The sequence below is a fragment of the Electrophorus electricus genome, chromosome 8 (genome assembly GCF_013358815.1).
Source record: "Electrophorus electricus isolate fEleEle1 chromosome 8, fEleEle1.pri, whole genome shotgun sequence".
NCBI lineage: Eukaryota > Metazoa > Chordata > Actinopteri > Gymnotiformes > Gymnotidae > Electrophorus > Electrophorus electricus.
The window spans coordinates 20756113-20774755 of NC_049542.1; the positions used below are offsets into that span (position 1 = coordinate 20756113).

Consider the following 18643-nt stretch of genomic DNA (forward strand, 5'->3'; position numbering starts at 1 on the left):
CTACTTCTGCATGTCACACTGCAATAGCAAGACGATTGAAGGGTCACTTTTGGCCGCCTCTTTGAACTCCTCCAGCGTAATCTCATCATTGTGGTCTTTGTCCATCTTGCTGAAGATCTTGTCTACACGCTGCTGGGGTGTCAAGCCATCTTCATTCATGCGCATCATAATCACCGTTCCAACCATTTTATAGATTGCCTGTGAGCCATAGCAAAGCAGGAGGGGTAAAAGGACAAGTTGAAGAGTGTGAAAGCGGAGGAAAAACAGGATGAAGGTAAAGGGCCTCCTGATCATATTAAACAGCATAACAGAGGTCTCACCTCTATAATCTCAAGCATCTCCATGCGTGTAATCTTGCCATCTCCATCCAGGTCATACATATTGAAGGCCCAGTTGAGTTTCTGCTCAAAACTTCCTCTGGAGGTGATGGACAGGGCACAGATAAACTCCCTGAAGTCAATTGTACCATCACCGTTCTTGTCAAAGGTGCGGAAGGCATGCTGAGCAAATTTGGAGGCATCACCATAGGGGAAGAACTGTAACAGCCAACAGAGATGGCAGTCAACTTCCTTTAATGTTCCACCAGACTCAGCTGGTGTAACGTGATGTAGAATTTCTTTCCTGGAATTCCTTCTGATTCTTAATTAGGTTCAGAAAGTGCACATTCCATGGTGCTGATAAACAATTTTTGTAATAAGCTATAAAGCACTGCTCATGTGTGCATCTAGTGTCCCTAATGCCTGTAGAACCTTTGTTTTTACCTTGACATAGAGCTGTTGGAACTCTTCCAAGTTGAGGATGCCAGTGGGACAGTCCTTCAGGAAGCCCTTATACCACTGCTTCAGCTCTGCTTCGTTAAACTCTGTGTTCTTGGTCAGGTCATCCAAAACTTCTGGAGCAAGCTTGCTGTTATGTTTTCCCATTTTTAGTGACCTCTCTATAGACACAAAAAGACAGCCATAGACTATAGTTAAAGTAAGCGTTTAGGGCCTAAGGAAGGACAAAAGTCAACACGATGAACACGATGCTGTTAGTTTAGTTTAGTTATGGAAAAATAATTCCAGAGACAATGTGAAATTTTTGTTTTCAGCCTGACGTTCTTTTTTGTTAGTCATGGCTTAAATGCCACTATACATTCAGACTGCACACATCCCTATTGTCTTTGAATTGTGACTGCTTCAGATTATCAATACCCTATGAGACATCACTCTAAATGTCCAGTGTAGTCTCCTGGAAACATTCTAGAAGAGGGTACTGACCTTACCGCCCAATATGTATTTTCTATACACTTTATTAGAAACACCAAGCATGTACCTATATTCAGTGAGCAGTTTATTAGGTGCTCTTTTTAAGTTTATGATTATAAATCAGCAGTGTCAACACATCATGATTTCATGATTTTACAAGTATAAGTAAGTTAAAGTCTTTTAGCCTTAAATATCAAGCTAGGATCAAATATTTCACTTGACGTCACGAGAAAGTCCTAGTTCACTGAACCAAAGCCAAGTACAGTCTTTTCCTTCATCCTAATGTCATCTTCCTGTTCTTTTATATTGATTACATGCATAAATAAATACATGAAAATAGAATGCACCAATGCATTCTTGTTTAGCACTGTGACACTGGTAAACCCCTGTGAGAGTAATGGGGTGCTCAACATAAGGTAACCAAACAGGAGTCTACAAGTATAAAAAGCCAGGGCACACTGGGTGAACTACCAAAGCAAGGGAGCTAGGAATGTATGTATATACCAGATCTAACCAGGAACTAGTGCTAATTGCACCTGGGTAACTACTGCTGGAACTCCTTCACAAAGAAAACCCAAAAACATAAGGTAGGTTAGAACTGCTTTTGTCAGGTTTGCCATGCCAGTGCATTACCAGCAAACCAAAGAGGCAATCTAAAGATTGGAATCTAAGGAAGAACTGAGGCTGTTGGGGGAAAGTGAGCAGACATGCTATAGAGAAAAAAGAAAACTCAAATTGACCAAAGCTTTGCTTGCCCAAATATAAGGGAAGGCAGTCTATGGAGAGAAAGGGAGTAAAGGAGAAAGCCAGAGTGATTTCAAGGTCTGGGAACTCTATGGAGGGCTTAAGCAAACTCAAAAGGGGACTTGAACCATGACTTGAGGCTTTTAGGAGATGTTTGAGGGGTGAGAGAGAAAAAAAAAATGAGGCAGCTCTTGAGGTCTCTACCCAAAATACCACCTTTGTCTTTTGCCAGAAGATTGAACAATGAGCTTGTGAGCTGCTCTTAAGTAGCCAAGAGGACAGGAGTGGCTAATTGCCCCAATTACCTTGGATTAGCCTCTGATGGCAGAAAGCAGATGACCCAGCCCTATGCTTAGACATCATAATATGCAGCTGCATTGCTGCACTTTGATATTTTGTGGTTTAATCCTACCTAATACATAACAGCCATCATTAGCCTCCATACATTCTACATCAAAAACTGCTTTTTAATTTTGTTCATTTATTTCTCAAGGAAAAACTCTATTGTTTCATTTCAAAGTGTCAAATATTGTTTAGAATATTGAGTATTTTGATAAATAATTGAAAAATGCATCCAATTGTGATACGTTAATACTGTGTTAAATCAAACTTTGAATTCTATGATTCATTAAAGCCCTACTTTAGACACCACATTAGAAGTGTAACTTGTGTTTAAAAGTCTTTGCAGTGACATCATACTTTCTAACATGGCATATAACATGTCTGCCCTAATAAGAGCAAGAGATATATTTGGTAACTTCAAATTACTCTGAGCTTTAAAAATGGTTATTTTGCTGCACATGAAAAATGAGGTGCTGATCTAATTAATCATTACCTGGACTCTCAGCTTATTAAAGTTGATTAAATATTTAATAGGTCTTAATACTTGACGAGGACCTCTAATGGCTGAATGCACTAATGGTTATGCAGACAAGTTCATCAGAGGCTTGCTCTGGAGACCAGCCGCCCATGGAGTTTTTCTCTTCTTCTGACAGGAGTCCATTTAGGTGTGATCACGGTGACTAATCAGAGGTGAGCATTTGTCTCCCTCCTCCTTGTCACACTCACTGCCACTCCCTCTCTTTGACCTTTTTGGAATTATCTGAGCTCTGTCAGTTCCTGTTTCTCTACATATCATTCTGATTGGCTGACTGAAGCCAGGGTGGTCTAACTGAAGACGTAAGCAGTTAGTGAAGCTTGAGGTTAATGACATGAGCTTCATGATATTTGTTATGAATGCATAAAGTTTCAGTAACTTTTAGTGAAAGAACTCTTGCCACCGCTCTTGGGTATTAGTTAATTAAACTAATGAAAATGAGTGAATGCTCTCACCATCAGAATAGAACAGGATTAGTCCATCATTGCACCTATACCCATATACTCAAAGAATCAGAACACAAAGCTCTATACATTGTAAACTGTATTCTTGTATATGTAATGTATTTCTCCTTCAGTGATTTTCTATATTATTTCATATTGTAATGCACTGAAAACACTCCTGTTTAAACACATCCATATAAAGTAAATGTGAACCTGCATGATTTTATTTATTCAGTAATATGTTACTTTTGAAAAATTATTTGGTTAATAACAGCCTGCACCATATTTAATGAGCAGTAGCCTTAGTCATATGTTATTGCTGCTCAGTACTTACACAATGTTAGGGATGAAGCCACAACACCGTGCAGAACTAATTTTAATCTGCATAATCAGCTACTCCTAAAACATCTCATGAAATTTAGGTCAAGAACATTTCTAAAACAACATCAATATTGTAATACTTGAATATTTGACATCAATGCTTTACTGTACATATGGCAAGAATGTAATCTTTAATTCACAAGTAAACAGTCTTGCACTGCCCTACTAATAAATCTTTAAACAGCAGTCTTCCTCAGGCATGCTCTACACATGTGATCAAGCATTGTATCCAATTTTCGAAACAACTGGATCAGGTACATATCTAGCAGAGTATTATTTACTATAAAAAGACTGAAATGTGTTAATATCTTGTGATGAGTTAATTTCTTGTGATAATGTTAACCCTGCAGAATTCTTTATTGCTGGAACCATGGCTTTTTCTTATTGTTAAATTGGTTTGTGAAGTATTTGCCAAATGTATTGCTCTATTCAAAATAATTTTATTTATAATATAATTCATTTCAAGTTTATATCTAATTTAACTTAATCTATCGTAGTCTCATTTCCACATTTTTGTTCTAAGAGTGTAATTTTTTGTTGTGTTATTTAAACTTCTTTTAAATAATGAATATATGATTATCTTGCCTTTATGACAGCTTTTGTCATTTCCCACAACAGTGTTTGTGTGATATTAGGAGTTGGTCATTTCCATGAATTATGTCCTATGTACTAAAAGATGTACTAAAACACCACCTAGTTCATGGTTTATGAAACTGATTATTTATGTTTAAAGAGACAGGAGCATGGTCACTAATAAATATTAGATTAATTTAGCTATTTGTAAATCTGAGAGTATTGAATTATTGTGAGAATGTCAATATATAAGAGTTGTGATATCAAGAAGTGTAAATAATCAGCAATTATCTCTGAAACTAAAGTCAATCATATACTGCATTAATGAATTCTGTTGACACTTTTTTTAATAACTGCATGTAATTATACATTATTCAAGTTCAATAATTCACTTAATACTCATGACATGCCTCTATAATTGCCTCACATAAACTGACTAAAGCACAAAACTCAGAAAACATTGCACTGACATAAAGAGAGAGATTTACATTTCACATCAGATTTTATCATCAAATACCCGTCAATAAGTATTTTTATAGATATCTATTGTTTTAGTATGGTAACAGTATAATGGTAAAATTAATACTTTCCCTAGAGCATAAAAAAACAATTGTAAGATAGAAGTGTGGCTATTAATTTTACTGTCTTTTTTTGAGATACATGTGGCTGAACACAAAATTATGGACTTCCAAATTAAGAGGTATGAACTACATCAAAATAGTCCAATATTAAAGAAGGCCACACTCGACAGCTCCAAACTAACCAATTACAGACTGGTATCTCTTTCTTCTCAAAAGTTCTTGAATGAGCAGTTTACAGTCAATTATTTATTTTTCTCACACAGAACCAGCTCCATGATCCAAATCAGTCTGGCTACTAACCAGGTAGCATGGAGAAGACCCACATCCAATCCATGCACTCTCCATCATGGTCCCTCAGGGCTCAGTATTAGGCCTTCTCTTTTCTTTGTATACTCATTCTCCTACCACTGCTATGCTGACGACACCCAGATAATTATTTCTTTCCCACCCTCTGACATACAGGTTTCCAGATGTATCTCAGCATGTTTGACTGACATCATGGATGTCATCCCAGCACTTGAAGCTCAACCCCAGTAAACCCAAGCTTCTGTATATCCCAGCCCTTACCATGACCTCACAGTTTCTTTCCAGAACTCCCTGGTATCTCCGTCTGAAGCTGATCATAGCTTGGGCATAACTTTGTACAACCAGTTGTCATTCTCAACTCACGTTTCAAATCTGACCATGTCTTGCAGATTTCTCCTTTGTGAAATATGAAGGATTCGGCCATTTCTCTGGCAGGAAGCTGCCCAGGTGCATGTGTAGTCTCTTGTAAGCTCAATGCTAGACTACAGCAACTCACTACTTGCTGGTCTTCATCTAAGAGCCATTAGACCTCTACAACTTGTCCAGAAAGCAGCAGCATGACTGGTCTTCAATCTTCTAAAGTTCACATGTCACTTCGCTGCTGCGTTCACTTCATTGGCCCGATCCGTACCTCGAGTACTTTGAACCTCAAGTATGGATCAGTTTGAAACATCATGCTTCAAGTCTCATGAAAGACAAGCATTGAGACTCTTCTCTGTCCAGATGTCCTGGCCGCAGCCTTCAAATGCAGACTGAAGACCCATCTATTTGTGAAATATTTAAATGACCACAGATCCTGTACCTATGTTGAGTATCTGAAACTCTAGTACTTATTGTAGGGTATTGTTTATTGCACTTACTGTTGTTTGTTATAGAGCTGGTGTGTTTTGCACTTCTAGGCATCAGCATTGATCCCTGTATTTCAACAGCATTCTACTTCATTGGTATCTTGAACTCTAACCTACTGTACTGGATAGGATATATTCTATCAGTAAATGACAAAGCAATTTTAAGAGTATAAGAGTGGATAAGAGCATAAGAGGATAAGAGTGTCTGCCAAATGCTGTAAATGTAAATGTAAACATAGTCCAGGTGTTGTCATCAATAGAACAGAATGAAATTAAACACAGAAAGAAATTAGTAACTATAATGTAAATGTTGTGAATGTGAATCTATAATGTAAATGTTGTGAATGTGAATGATGATTAAAATGTAACTGGGTAAAAGGCAAATTCATAGATAGCAGGTACCCTTGGAAAGCCTGTACTTGAGAATATGTAAATGTATGATGTTTTGAAAACATTAAAAAAAAATGCAAAGCCATCTGAATGCTGTTAGCAACTGCCCACCTCTGGTGAACCATGGGCAAGCTTGCAATTTTTAAGATATAATGGGGGTTACTAATAGTTAATTTTGAATTGCTAATTTAGGATATACTTTTTATTTGTTTAACTATGGTTCAAAATGTTCAGTGGAGGTACTGAAATATTGAGAACAGGAATATTGCAATTCAAACTATACAGAATTTACTGTCTTGTTCATGCATATAGTCTTAACTAACACAGAAAGCATAATATAACACTTATTTGGGCTTGCATTTTCTTCTACCTCTTTCCATTTGACCTTTTTGGATCCAATATTCAGTTAGGAACACTATTAATTCATTTCCGTTAAGAACACCTACCTTCTGGCAGACAAAGAATCTTCATGTAGAATCTGAAACTGCACTTCATACTCTAACCATTCATACATTTTCCAAGGAGTATGTGAAAGCGCTATTCAGTTTTTGATTTCAAATGATCTAAAGCCATCCATCTCAGCCACCCATGCTGAGCAGTTCATATCTAATGAAGGAACCATACTTGACCTGACCTCATGAACAAATTGTATGCGTAACACCAGTTCATTCATACAGGTTGTGAGAAAAGTTATGATTCTTATACATGCTCCCAGTTCTCTTTGGAATAATCTGTAATTTCATATGAGTCCTTGTATGAATCTGTATATTGTTAGATCAGAGAGATCAGGGCTGAGAGTTCCAACAAACTGACTGTCAGACATAGAAGCCAGTGTTAGAGACACCAGTTAAGATTTAAGACACTGCCAGGGATGGCTTAGATTCAGTTTCAGAATATTGTAATTATTACTATCATGGGGAAAGTGAGCCTCCAGCTACACTGCTGCACTCAGGAAAGCAGGGTGTGAGGGCCCATATGAATAGATAAGAAACACAATTTGAAAGCAAAAATGAAAGCACAAAAATAATTATGCTCTGAATTTAGTCATGAGATTTATAAAAGGAAAAATAACTGTGTGTGTTCATGACAAAAATAACCATCTTCTGGGTGCTAACTGTTGGCAATACAAGTTCTTTATTCAGCCAGAGAGTCAGCTCCATGTTCATTTACTGCGTGAGATGACAATGCCACTTACCAATAATTGCAAGAAGTCTCTTTGTCAGATTATGGCAGGCATGTAGAAATTAGACACCTGGGAGGGAAATGTGTTTAATGAGAAATGCAAAGAAGAAAGAAATGGTGCATTCATTTTGTAATTTCCAAAGGCTGGCACAGAAGTGATAATTATCTGCCAGTGAGCCTGAATTCTGTTCAAAGTGGCAGAAATCCAAGAGTACTAGAGGATTCTGGGTAACAAGTGAGTCAGACAAGGTGAAACCACAGTGAAGGGCTCTTCAAGGTGATCGACCAGAAAGCTAAAGTACATCCTTTTCTCCAGACACCTATCATCTACAGTACATTCCTATGGTATAACCTCACAGTATCTGTGTAGAGTCAATATGGAGATAGGTGGATCAGTAACACCGGGACTTATCATTCTTATCCTTGATTCCAGCTACAGTCCAACATACCAAATCCAGCTAATTAGGGATTTCAACAGCATCAGAATATCGGGCAGGTGTATTAGACAAGAGTAGTCTGCAGGAGGGTACAACTTCAGAAGACAGTTAGGCAATCCTGAGAAAAACTCTACAGGTATGACTTTGTGTACTAATTCTGAATATTACCTATAAAAATGATTCCAGAATGGTTTTCTATTGTTACAAACATAACCAGAGATATACCTATTGTTTTTCATCTGTTGTATATTGTGGAATAATCCCTTTCTGCATGCTGAAAACTATTTCTAAAAGCTGTCCTCACTACCGAAGACACAGTGCTAGAAAAACAAGGTCTGAGGACAACCTGACCTCTTTCTCTAGTACTGCTGTGATTCTTCATGTCACCCAGCTGGATTGATAGACCATAGCTTTCCATGCAGATGCCATGATGTCTTTGACATTCCAGCAATGTCAATCTTGTGAGTATTCCTTTTAAATGTTAATGAATAACATGGGAAGTGAGAACTCTGGGAAATTGCAGTGGATTTATTCCACCACTCAAAACAACAGAGAACAAGAGCATGAGAGAGAGAGGAATTTTAAAAAGATTCAATTAAAGGGGCGGACATTGGGTGGCCATTGTAGGTGACTGAAAAATAAAAGTCAAGATGACACAGTCTGGGGTCTGTTATGAAATGACCTCCTGCTGGTTCTGAAAACACCATCTTAGAGAAGGAAATGTTGAACTCAGTACTTTTTTTGTGCTATTGCGGTAAGTATATGAGCCTAAAAGGAAGTCCCACAGTGTTCCTTAGTCATGGCACAGTGCATTAAGGGCCACTGTGTTTTAAGGGAGTCACACTGTGCAAAATGTAAGAAGAACAGATGCTATTCACATGCAAGAGGTGCTGGAACCCTGTTCACTAAGGACCTTTCAGGTGCAGTAAGTAAAAATCAGACATTCAAAACACACAACACAAACCTAAAATCCCACCTCTTTTGGCATACATGAATGAGAATAACACCCAAATAAAAAGGCAGGGCAGGAGGGGGACACTAACACTTCTAAAATCACCACTGGGAGAATGGATTCTGTTTTATACATTTTCATTGTTGTATAATCTAGGTACATTCATGTACATGCATGTGGGCAATTAGCACTCATTTCATACACCACTCCACATGTCCTGACTGGTGAAAAACTAAGTCTGTTTAAAAAGCATAATCATAATCAATGCATTTCAATAAAGCTGAGGACATGTACATCATACAATAATTAGTTGTCTTGGCAACAGACCAAGTAGCTGTCAATGTGACTGTGTCATAGTGTCTACACACAGTCTTATTGGCTCCTTCAACCATTATAATGGTGCCTCATATCATGCTAATGAAGAGTAAATGCTAGGCTGGTTTAGGAAATTCAAAACTTACCCCCAGTTGCATCATTTCCATGCATGCAAATATTTCAATAATGGAATATCACAAAACACGGTATGGTAATCATTGAAAAGGGGCACACTTGATGCACTTCCCTGGCAAAGCATAGCCTTCCCAGTGTTCTTTTCTTTGACCTAGCTAGCATTGTCATAACATGTAAAGGTTTTTTTTCTGGTTTTGACAGTGATGCTGTATAGAAGCAGTTGCTGGCTATTTCTTGCATTATTGTCTTCCTCTGATCCCGAAAGTACAAACACATGTTCTCTTGTGATTGATAAACAAGAATGTAAAGGCTGGCAGCTTGTTAGCCAAGTCAAAGCTCTTCCAAACATACCAAGTTAAATTGCTTAGCTAATAATTTGCCTAGTTCATGTTTGAAAGTAAATAACAATGACCCAGAAAAGAAAGCTAGGCATGAACAAGAGGTAAAAGTTAAGATTTATCAAAGGATGTTTCTGTTTGAGCACTTTTCCGGGTATTACACTTCAGGGTCATTTACCATCAACCCCTTCATGGGAAAGCAACATCTAACAGAAGTTCTTTTTAAAGACTTAATGTTCATCTCACCATGCTGACACCAGCTCAATCTTACCAGCATTTAAGAAATAATTTTTAAAAATATTACTTAATTTTCTTACCAAAGTCTCTGAAACATTTCTGAGATATCACATTCAAATATTATAGTTTCACCAAGGAAACTGAGATTTCCTAATTTCCTTACAAATATCATCAATATTTCAGAATATAATTATTTAAAATAAACTAAAATCATAAAATAAAACACTTTAATTGCAACCTTTTATTTGCTTTTTATTGACTTTAATTTTTAACAAATATTTAGTGAAATGAACAGCAATTGGAAGGCCAGGCACAGATAAGTACATGAAAACAAAACATTTCTTTATTACTGCTCCTAAACAGCCTTGAGGATTGATAGCTTGAGGATATAAAAAAGACTTGAGCACCATATTTTCCTAATAGCTACTTCATATGAAATAACGTAGGCATCTCAAAGTAACAGGATACAAGGAAGAGCCTAGGAGAAATGGTTGGGTACAGAAAAAATGAAAAATATTAGCCATTTTTCTTACCAGTGATATATTAATATAATATATTAATGAGAGTGTTAATTTAAAAAATTGTGCCAGTTTTTCATCTTCCAGCTAAATTCAAGTGAGTGAATTATAAATCTTAAAAAAGTTTATCCTCACTTATCTTGAGTATTGGCAACACAGAAGTGATACTGACATGTAATTAATGTCGTGATCAGTCCCTCCCAGGTTCCATGTTCTGTGTTTTCCCTGTCATTTGTGTTTTTTAGTTCCGTTCCTTAGTTTCGTTTTCTCCACCCCTCGTTTGATTGCTTGCACCTGTCCCTTCTTGTATTTAAACCTTGTCCTGATGCCTGTGTTTTGGCTGTTCATTCTGTAACCTTGAGCGGTAAGGAGGTGGACGCATGTGCAGAGAAGAGCGAGATTTATTATAGGCAAATCCAAAATCAGAGTCATTATAACGGTTCAGGGTCAAAAATCCAACATGGAGTGTCGCGGATACATGACTAAACAAACACAAGAGTACACAAAGGCAAACAGGGGAAGCAGGCTAAAACAAGACGCTAGGAAACATGGAGTACAAACCATCACAACCATACAAAATAAACATACAACCATTCAAATGAACAGCAAAAATACAGGGATCAAGACAGGGTTTAAATACAAGAAACAGAGGTAGAGAAGAGGGACAGGTGCAAGCAATCAAACAAGGAGTGGAGAAAACAAAACTAAGGAACGGAGCTAAAAAACAAAAGACAGGAAAAACATGGAACCTAGGAGGGACTGATCATGACAATTAAATGTAATTTAATATTGAAAATTACTTAAAAGTCCCATCTCTCTCTCTCTCTCTCTCTCTCTCTCTCTCTCTCTCTCTCTCTCTCTCTCTCTCTCTCTCTCTCTCTCTCTCTCTCTATATATATATATATATATATATATATATATATATATATATATATATATATATATATATATATACACACACACACATACATTGCTCAGAATAACAGTTTCTGCACAGAGAAGACTTGAGGTTGGCTCAGAGCTAAAATTATATAATTTTGTCTGTCAGAATGTCAGAAAAAACAGTAGCAAGACAAAAACAAACAAACAAAGGAAAAAAACAATCACTACACATTGAATCACACCCCAAGTTAATGCAGTACATCAAAGCCAAAGATTCTCCAACTCTGAGCCACTTTCTTTCTCATGGATCTTAAATTACAGGTGAGCCATGAAATTCTCCAGTAGCTCATGAGTCATAAAATTCTCTACTGGCTAATGTGGCACAACAACCAATAGTGGCCATAAATAATGCAGCTGTTTGGAGGTATGCAAGCTAAAGGTCAACCATGCTTATCTAAAAGCATAGGGGAAAATCCATGACTATCAGACATCACCCTCCTCCAATGGAAAAGCTTTGTATAGTGTCTGGGTGAGGTACAGCTAATACAAAACAGGTTTCTAAACAGAAGAAATGGCCTCAGTAAAAGAACTAAGTTTCAGTTAACTCAATAATGCTCTTAAATTTTGTAATCTTTCTGCCAAGGCCAGACACTCAAGAAACCCTCAAGCAAACAAACCAATACACACACATGCACACACATGCACATGCACAACATATGGCTCAAAGGTAACAGTCAAGTCGGTAACAGTAGTCAGAAAGCACGTTGCTGTTTCAGGTCCCATATGAGGAATAGGGCAATAACAAACAAATTACTTCAGCAGAACACTATAAGCAGTGCCCTTATGCTTTTAACCCAACTTCATAAAGACCTGCTGCAGCAAAATGACTCATAGCCATATATCCAAAGTGTGAAACACTGCCTAAAATGAATACATTTATTCACTGTAGGTCAGTGGTTAAGGTACATGTAATCAGAAGGTTTCCAGTTCAAGCCTCACCACCAACTTGCCAGTGTTGGGCCTCTGAGAAAGAACCTTAACCCTCAATTGCTCAAGTTGTATTCAGTCATAACTGTAAGTCACTTTAGAAAAAAGTGTCAGCTAAATGCCGAAAATATACACAACACACAAAACTTGGTAGTTTGACCAGGCCCCATTGCATCATTTTAAATGACACCCTCAGAAGTGAAACAAATAAGATTTCTATAGCAATATTTTTCTTCCTGTTAATGCAATGCTCTGGCTTGTGTGGCAGTTTATAATAAACATTTAATAAAACATATTTTGGGGAGCTTGCTAAACCACAGCTTCTGGGCCTGAGTTTTCCAGTCCCCTGAGTTTAAATATTTTTTTCCTGCTCTTTTCATCATTCAAAAACTATACCATCTTATTTTCTCAGCATCTCACAGGTACAGAAAAAAAAACAATATACACCACAGCTGCTCATGAGGATATCCTGGCAAAATAAAGATGGCATAAGGGAACTTGTATCAAAACAGCCTAGTTCCCCCAAGGGGGACAACTGGCAATGAAGCCCCATCTCAACCCAGGGGACAGAGTGTAATGAGGAAAACTGGTTACTAAACATGGTGTATGACAACGAGACAAAAGCATCAAGCATTATAGAAAATATCTGATAGTGGATGATCTAGCTAGCTAAACAGCAAAGTGCAACTACATAAACATGCTTTAGAGTTACACTACACTACGCTCCTCAAGAGTCTTCTATGAAACAAACAAAAAAAATCAACACTGGGTGACACAGCAGTGATTTCGTTACCTCGCAGTCAACAGCTAGCTTGCACCTGATGCCTAAAGAGAGTTCTAGAAGAAAGTTTAGACTCATGGGCTTTGGTAGTGTAATTATGACTTAGTCAACATTTGGTGTGCAGTCCAATATGTGATAGTAGCAATGTACTGCATTTGAATCAAGGTCCCTTCTAGGTCTGGCAAAGAGCTGACCTTTGTATTAAACATAGTCATTTAGCTGACCCTTTTGCACAAAGAATTACTAAAGTCCACAAAGAACAACTGCAGGTTGAGCCACTTACTCAAGAATGCTAGGGCAATACCCATCTGAAAGGATAAGATGGTTATTTGTATTATTTCAAAAAAAGGAAACAACCCATTTATGTAGATAATAATATAATCTCTCTATATATTAAAGCAGTTTCTGTTAAGATCAATATGCTATTGCTTAATAGAAGGAGACTATGAAAATACAACCTTGTTCATTACCAAGACCAAACCAACACATCAGCTGAAAGTCATGGCAGCCATATGTTTGGCATGGCATAGTCAGTCCTACTCCTTGGTAGTAGTCATGTGATCTTTTGTTTTTCTGATTTTGTCAGATCCGTGTACCATAACAAGTTGGGAAATAGCATGGAATAATTTGCAATCAATGTCCAAACATAACTTGGGGCACCATGAAATGACTCCAGCTGCTAAATGTATTTCACAGCATTATGACACCCCGCTCACCGCTCATTCACATTCAACAGGCAACAGAATAAGGCAGTGGGTGTGGGCTCTCTGGTTCCCATTAGACGAGAAAAAAAAACAAAACAACAACAATACCAACAGGCTCCCATCAGAGGAAAGAAAAAACAAAACCGTCCCTCACTCATTTTCATATTCACACATGGCTTCATTTTTTCCGTTATGCACCAATGTCCCCCGAAGCCATCTGATTAGTCCTGCTGAAGAGCCAATGACTGTCCGCACCTTTTTGAGCTCAGTCATTTTGAATGTGCCATCTATCTTCATGAGAAACAGAGCATGTGGGTGATCAATCAGCAGGTTCCGGAACACCTGCTGCTTTTGTCTGGGACAAAAAATGGAGGAGAGTTGATTTGGGGCGGGACATTGCTGTGTGTTGGTCACATGAAAGTGGATGATCCACTATAACCAGTAAGATGCCTGCATATGACCTGTACATCATGCCAAGGCTGAGATGGGACATATTGTTTGGAAATATGCTCCAAAACTGCCTTCTTCATCTCACATCAAGGAAGTTTCCTCTAATTTGTTTAAAATAGGGGTCATAAAATAAAAAGGACATATCTTGAAGGAATCTCATTCTGTGGAGTAGGGATTTGAAGAAGAATTATGTCTGCTTATTATAATGATCGAAAGTTTGCTTTGTAGATAAAGAATTCAATATTCTATGTTTAAGAATGTGTGAAATAAAAATGTTGTAAACTGCTTCCACAGCTTCTGGTGTAAGATCTAAAATTCCAGCAACATAAGCAGTCCCTGATCAAGAGTCCAAGACAATATAATTGGCCCTGCTCTCGCAGTGGGAACAAGGCCCTTAGTTTTCTTCCTCTAGATTAGTGCCATATTATCCAATCACAAACATCTGTCAGAATATAAGATCATACAGAATATAGTAGGCCCACCTTATTTGCAGGTATATGGTTCCAAATGATCAGCATGCATGCATATTTCAGTACTCAAAAATTATTCAAACAAATCTTTCAGCAAATCCAGGATCTTTACTTTATCACTGAAATCAAACACATTACTTGCTTTTTCACTGTTGAGCATTACCATAACATTTACTGTACTTTTTGGGTACCATCTGTTTTTTTGGGAGGCATATTTCCACAATTAAATGCAGGGAAACAGTGAGCAGATCACACAATGTTTTGAATGCAAGCATTAACACAGGACTGACTGAGACCATCTCCGCATCAGCTGAGTTGTGTAATGTCTGCAGTGCTGAAATTTAACATTTTTGTTTTTGAAGTTTTAAATTTATATTATATATATATATATATATATATATATATATATATATATATATATATATATATATATATATATATATATATATATTGACATCGCTCAGTCAAATCATGTGTAATAAATCTATGAATAAGACAAATTGACTGAATAAGATATACCAAATACAAGAGCTATCGAATTGGTCAACACTCTATGACAATATGTGTGTGGCAACTGAAAAAGGCATAAGCCACAATTCACATTGTTAGAAGCAGCACAGAAGAACTAAATAATAGTCCTCACCCTCCTGGACTGTTAGCTGTTATGAAATAGGGGAGACCTAGCTAGCAGTTGAGAAATGGCAACAACTAAATTGAAAGAAAATACAATTTTGACATATGCTGGTAACTTAATTAATGAATAAGAACCAAACATAGTTACGTTCATTCTTTTTGTTTTTCTCTGTACTGGGTTAAAATGCTGCTAAAATGCTAGGGCTCGACTTTAAATATTTTCCTAAATGTAAAAAGCAAAATCTGACCTCTGCGTACTTGACCCCACCTACCTGACCCAAGCCTACCTGTTCTGCACATATTCTCAAAACTATTTACACAATTTGCTACACGGGTTCTTATATTTCCAATTAGACAGATTAAGTTATCTTTTGGAGATTTAGGCATCCTTCTGTTCTATACTCTGAATGAACTGTGTCCTTGGCTGCTGTTCTATGTGGCTAAAAAAGCTTTATTTTTCACCCCATAGAAAAGCCCATTCTCCATTCTTGTCTGAACATATTTACTGCTTCTCAAATAAGATCACTTTCCTAGTCACATAAGTCATCTAAAATGCTTGTTATATAAATATGCTAAAAGACACCAGAGGTTGGATTCTTGCAGACTTTTAAACAAACACCTTTACATAACTTTGAAACAGTTAATAGTGTTATGATGCACTTGTCCTTGAACAAAAAAAAAAAAGTAAAGTGCTGATTCAGTACTTTAGCATCTTTCCATAAAAATTGTAGTAAACCAAGTTCTTAGGGTTTTGTGTGTGTATGTGTGTGTGTGTGTGTGTGTGTGTGTGTGTGTGTGTGTGTGTGTGTGTGTGTGTGAGAGAGAGTGTGTGTGAGAGAGAGAGAGAGAGAGAGAGAGAGAGAGAGAGAGAGAGAGAGAGAGAGCGAGAGAGAGAGAGAGAGAGAGATTGATTTGCTGCCTTTGTACTTCAAGCAGAGCTTATACTTTGTCTCAATATGAACCAGGATCCTGGCATTTCTCACCAGCTTCAGATGTCAATACTTCAATGTAGCAAACTGTATTGTATTGCGACAGCCCTGCCTGGAGACATCCAAGTAAGTCACTGGCACGGATGTAGTACACACCAGTGCCCTGCAAAGTGGTATAGAAATGTTTCTGGATTTATTTGCACTCAGACCCACATAAAGTGGTCAAAAGTAATGTTTCCACTTTGGCGAAGAAAGCAGAAAAGTACACAGCTAGAAAACACGTATGCTCCCATATTCGCACGCATGATGAAAGTAAACGCATACTTGCGCAGAGAAGCGCAGACACAACATTGACGCACACCGACTGCTGAGCCAGTGAGGCAGTATGCGCTTTACACATTTATTTTTGCAAAACTTTATCGATACGATAAATTATAGCTGCTTCTGTGTTGTTTTTATCTAAAGCTTGCAACCCCCCTAAAATACAATAATGCAAGCGCATTCTTCATTAATTGTACTCAATCTCAAAAGAAACACCAAATACTTTGCAATTGTACCCTTATGATCAGTTCGTTTAAAAACGCTAAATTAGAGTCTGCAGACTTACGCATTGATCTACTGATTTATATCTCGACGGATCTAAGCAGGTTTATTGCCAACAAATGACATAACTGCAACTGCGATGTCGCACGCGTTCTTTTTTGGAAAAGTGATCGAAGAAAAACGGTAGAAAATGGCACGACTCATTTAAGAGAATAAAAATGTTCCGTTATAAAGTATACCCGTTTTCCATTTACTTTGATGTTTTGATTATTGTTTAACAGTGATTACAGCTTTCAAGAACCCAAGAGAAGAAATACAGACGTAAAAAGCTAGGACAACTGCAAGCAGAGGTATGGATGACTCACCCAAGTATTTCTGGTGAGGTAAACGGTCTTTAGTGTATTTCACTTATCCGCTTAACGACTAAATGCGGGAACAGTACTTCGCAGAGAATCACGGTTCACTGTTACGAACTTGCTGCTTGCCTCGCCCGGCGACAATGAATGGAGCGCTCGCGTCTCCCTTGCCACCACATTTGCGTAAGGACCGCCTGATGCGTGCTCGGATTGGATAACATTCAGGGAAAGAGCGAATGTCTACATCTCCTTCGACTACAGTTCGTTGGTCTGAACTGTCAGTCAAACGAGGCTCGTTGTAGTGAGCATCTAACAGTCCGTCCCTTGTGCACAGTCCGTCAACAGTTGTAACCGTATCCAGTTGTTTACTTGCATCGGAACATTTCTGTTCACAGTCGAAAATCTCACATCCACGAGCTGGTCGCCACGTGAATGTTACTTGTAAAAGAGGCATGGAAATGATGATTTACGTCCACCTCCGGTTGGGTTTTAGATCCTCCTATGCCAGATACAGGCAATCAGTCCTTATAGCATGTCTGTCCCAATTACTCGTCAAGAATCCAGATAACATCATGGTCCTTGGTTCAAAGTTTTATAGACTCAACTATATAAAAGTTATTATTTAATCTGCAATCTCACAAACACGCTGTCATTTAACGAGCTACATCTGGTCAGGTCCTGCACCTTGACAAACCTAAAATTGTGGTATCTAACACCTTTGGAGGTGCCAACTTTTTAATGTTAGCTGACATCACTGCTTTATTGCACTGCCACCGAGATGCAGATAGGATGTAATTCACCTTCATGCATATTCACCGTTGCTGTGGCAGCAGACACTGGGAAGGGTTAATAGACACATCAACATGCATCATGTCTCTGTGTTTCTGCAACGCTCTCGACCTCTGTGTCCTCCTGCGTTTATGGGAAGGTAGAGAGGCATTTGGCACATATCCAGCAAGCAATACCTCCTTCAACGACAGTAATGTATGTTTCTCTCGTCTGTTGCCTCTCGGCCTACTGTGTCTACTGTGCAATGTTTTGGGTTTTTTTTTTAGAGTAAAAGATTTACAGTTGGATTAGGGTCACAATCAAGTGTGCATGGGGAGGGGGTGGTGTTGTGTCCCCCCTGCTGCCAGACCATGTGTAATCCTGATGGGACTCAGAGAGCCTCCTCATTCTGTGCTGTAGTCTTTCACCTCCTCCACCATTTATTCCTTTTCCTAGATAATTAAAAATGTACTCTCTCTCTCACCTCCCCCCAAAAACAAATGTCACGTTCATTACAGACAGCATTCCTAACCACCATGCAGTGATACATAACCACATTCCTGAGCCAGAGAATGCTAATAACCAAGTTGTGAATGAACATTTGATGAAGCTAATGAAGATAAATGTATCTCAGCA

The 18643-nt window shown here is 37.9% G+C and overlaps 1 protein-coding gene across 1 annotated transcript; it reads right to left on the minus strand.

Moving 5' to 3' along the window:
* On the minus strand, window positions 1-17367 carry hpcal4 (hippocalcin like 4). The gene is made up of 4 exons (XM_027006366.2): window positions 17249-17367; window positions 762-937; window positions 321-536; window positions 1-198 (listed from the first exon to the last, which is right to left on the minus strand). The coding sequence occupies exons 2-4, from the start codon at window positions 921-923 to the stop codon at window positions 1-3; spliced, it is 576 nt and encodes a 191-aa protein (XP_026862167.1). The 5' UTR covers window positions 924-937; window positions 17249-17367.
* Between the last annotated feature and the right edge of the window lie 1276 nt (window positions 17368-18643).